Source organism: Coregonus lavaretus (genome assembly GCF_964263955.1).
Source record: "Coregonus lavaretus genome assembly, chromosome: 2".
In the NCBI taxonomy this organism is placed as follows: domain Eukaryota; kingdom Metazoa; phylum Chordata; class Actinopteri; order Salmoniformes; family Salmonidae; genus Coregonus; species Coregonus lavaretus.
Genome location: NC_139989.1, coordinates 37,837,930 through 37,839,847, shown reverse-complemented (window position 1 = coordinate 37,839,847; position 1,918 = coordinate 37,837,930). Strand labels below are relative to the sequence as shown.

Below are 1,918 nucleotides of genomic sequence, written 5' to 3'. Positions count from 1 at the left end.
ATAAGCGTCTCTGCGCGCTTCTTGGGCTGGGACATTTTAATGAACATGCAGCCGATCAGAAAGGCGTCCACGATGGACCCCAGCAGCGACTGGAATAAGAAGAGAATGATGCCCTCCGGACATTTCTCCGTGATGTAGCGGTAACCGTAGCCGATGGTGGCCTCGGTCTCTATGAAGAATAGGAAAGCGGAGGGGAAGTTGTAAACGTTGGCAACGCAGGGGGTGTAGGACGAGTCGTGGCCATGGTTTATATCCCCTCTGATGTAGGCGATGATCCACCACATAGAAGCCATGACCAGCCACGCTACTGTATAGGTCAGAACAAAGATAAGCAAGTTCCATCGCCACTTGAGGTCCACCAAGGTGGTGAAGAGGTCGGAGATGTATCGGCTGGTCTCCCCGCCGAGGTTCCCGTGCTGCACGTTGCAGCGGCCGTTCTTCTCCACGAACCGCTGGCGTTTCTTTTTGACAGGTGCTGAAAAAGCGGTGGTGTCACGGTTTGTATTCACAACCTGATAGTCCTCCCCAAATTTCCTCCGTAGCGCGGCCATAACTTTACCAGAGTGTGAAAAAATCACTTGCACTTTTGATCCATTACTTTGTTTTCTTAATTTCACAAAGACTTGTTATCTGCAGTGCGTAAAGGACTCCATGGCCAATAACGCGCTGCGCAAGGATCTGGGTATCCTCCCCAAAACAGTGCACTCTTTACAAAAGCTTTTAACCTACTCTCACCGGCTTTAGTTGAAAATTTTTCCACAAAAAATATATGATGGATTGGTGTGCCATAAGGAGGTGATGGTTGTTCGCTCGCTGTCCCTCTGCTTTCGATTCAAGTGAGAGTGAGCTCCAAGTAGCCTATACAGTCTCCTGAACAGACATGCCCACACTGAGAGCTGAGAGACTGTGTGCGTGTGTGTGTGTGTGAGAGAGAGAGAGAGAGGGGGGGGGGTTATTCAATTTAATTTATCATCAGATTTTTAAACAATTAAAAGAAATAACAAATATATATGTCATTTAAAAACAGTATTCCTTGAGGAGAGGTAGGCCTGTCTATGAGTAGCCCTGCCGATAGGATAATTACAAAAAACAACCACTTGATTAGGCTACCGTAGCCTAATGAAACTCGGGATGGTTGGTCCCCATGCATCACTCTCCGCTGCCCCTCTCAAGTAAGACACTGCCACCTTGCGGACAGAAAACGCACGTACAATCGTATGAGCGTGGCGCAGGGGTCAGTGATATAGTGAGCCTATACTTTTCTATGAGGCCCTCTATGAAAACAGTCAAATAAAAACAGTGTTTATTAATTTACTCCAATTTGCTTTGCAGCAACTTTCCCGTACATTCTATTGCCACAGCTCCATATTCAAATCCCTTGCTAATGTAATAGCTCTCCTCTAGTTTCCTATGGAGAGGCTGTTATTGATTCAAACATACTCCAGGCCCTTTTCAGACATGTCCCAGAGGACGTCTTCAAAACGGTGGGTAGGTTCAACCTTGGCACTCGGTGCAAATCAGCCCGGCACAAAGGAGTGTATTGTAGCGGTAGAAGTTGTCTCAATCCCCTGCATAGATATTATATATGCTATAATGTTGAATCCCTGTTAGTCCGATTCTGCATTGATTGAACTTCATAACCATCTGTATGTCTACTAGACCTGTCTGTCTGTCTGTCCATTTCACATGATCACTGATGTCCAGGTCATTTTATCTACACTGAGTATACAAAACACCTCCGGCCTCCTGTAGCTCAGTTGGTAGAGCATGGCACTTGCAATGCTAGGGTTGTGGGTTCAATTCCCACGGGGGGCCAGTATGAAAATATAATTGGAGTCAACGTGGGACAGCATCCCTGTGGAACGCTTTCGACACCCTGTGAAGTCCATGCCTCGACAAATTGAGGCTGTTCTGAGGG

General features: G+C 46.8%; 1 protein-coding gene across 1 annotated transcript in view; it reads right to left on the bottom strand.

The window, feature by feature from the left end:
• LOC311138991 (G protein-activated inward rectifier potassium channel 1-like) overlaps positions 1-551 on the bottom strand; it is a gene marked incomplete at both ends in the record, with an annotated part of 26,620 nt that extends 26,069 nt beyond the window's left edge. Inside the window, one exon of the mRNA XM_084173812.1 lies at positions 7-551. Within this exon, the coding sequence (XP_084029938.1) occupies positions 7-551 (545 nt within the window). The remainder of the gene's footprint in view (positions 1-6) is intronic.
• Between the last annotated feature and the right edge of the window lie 1,367 nt (positions 552-1,918).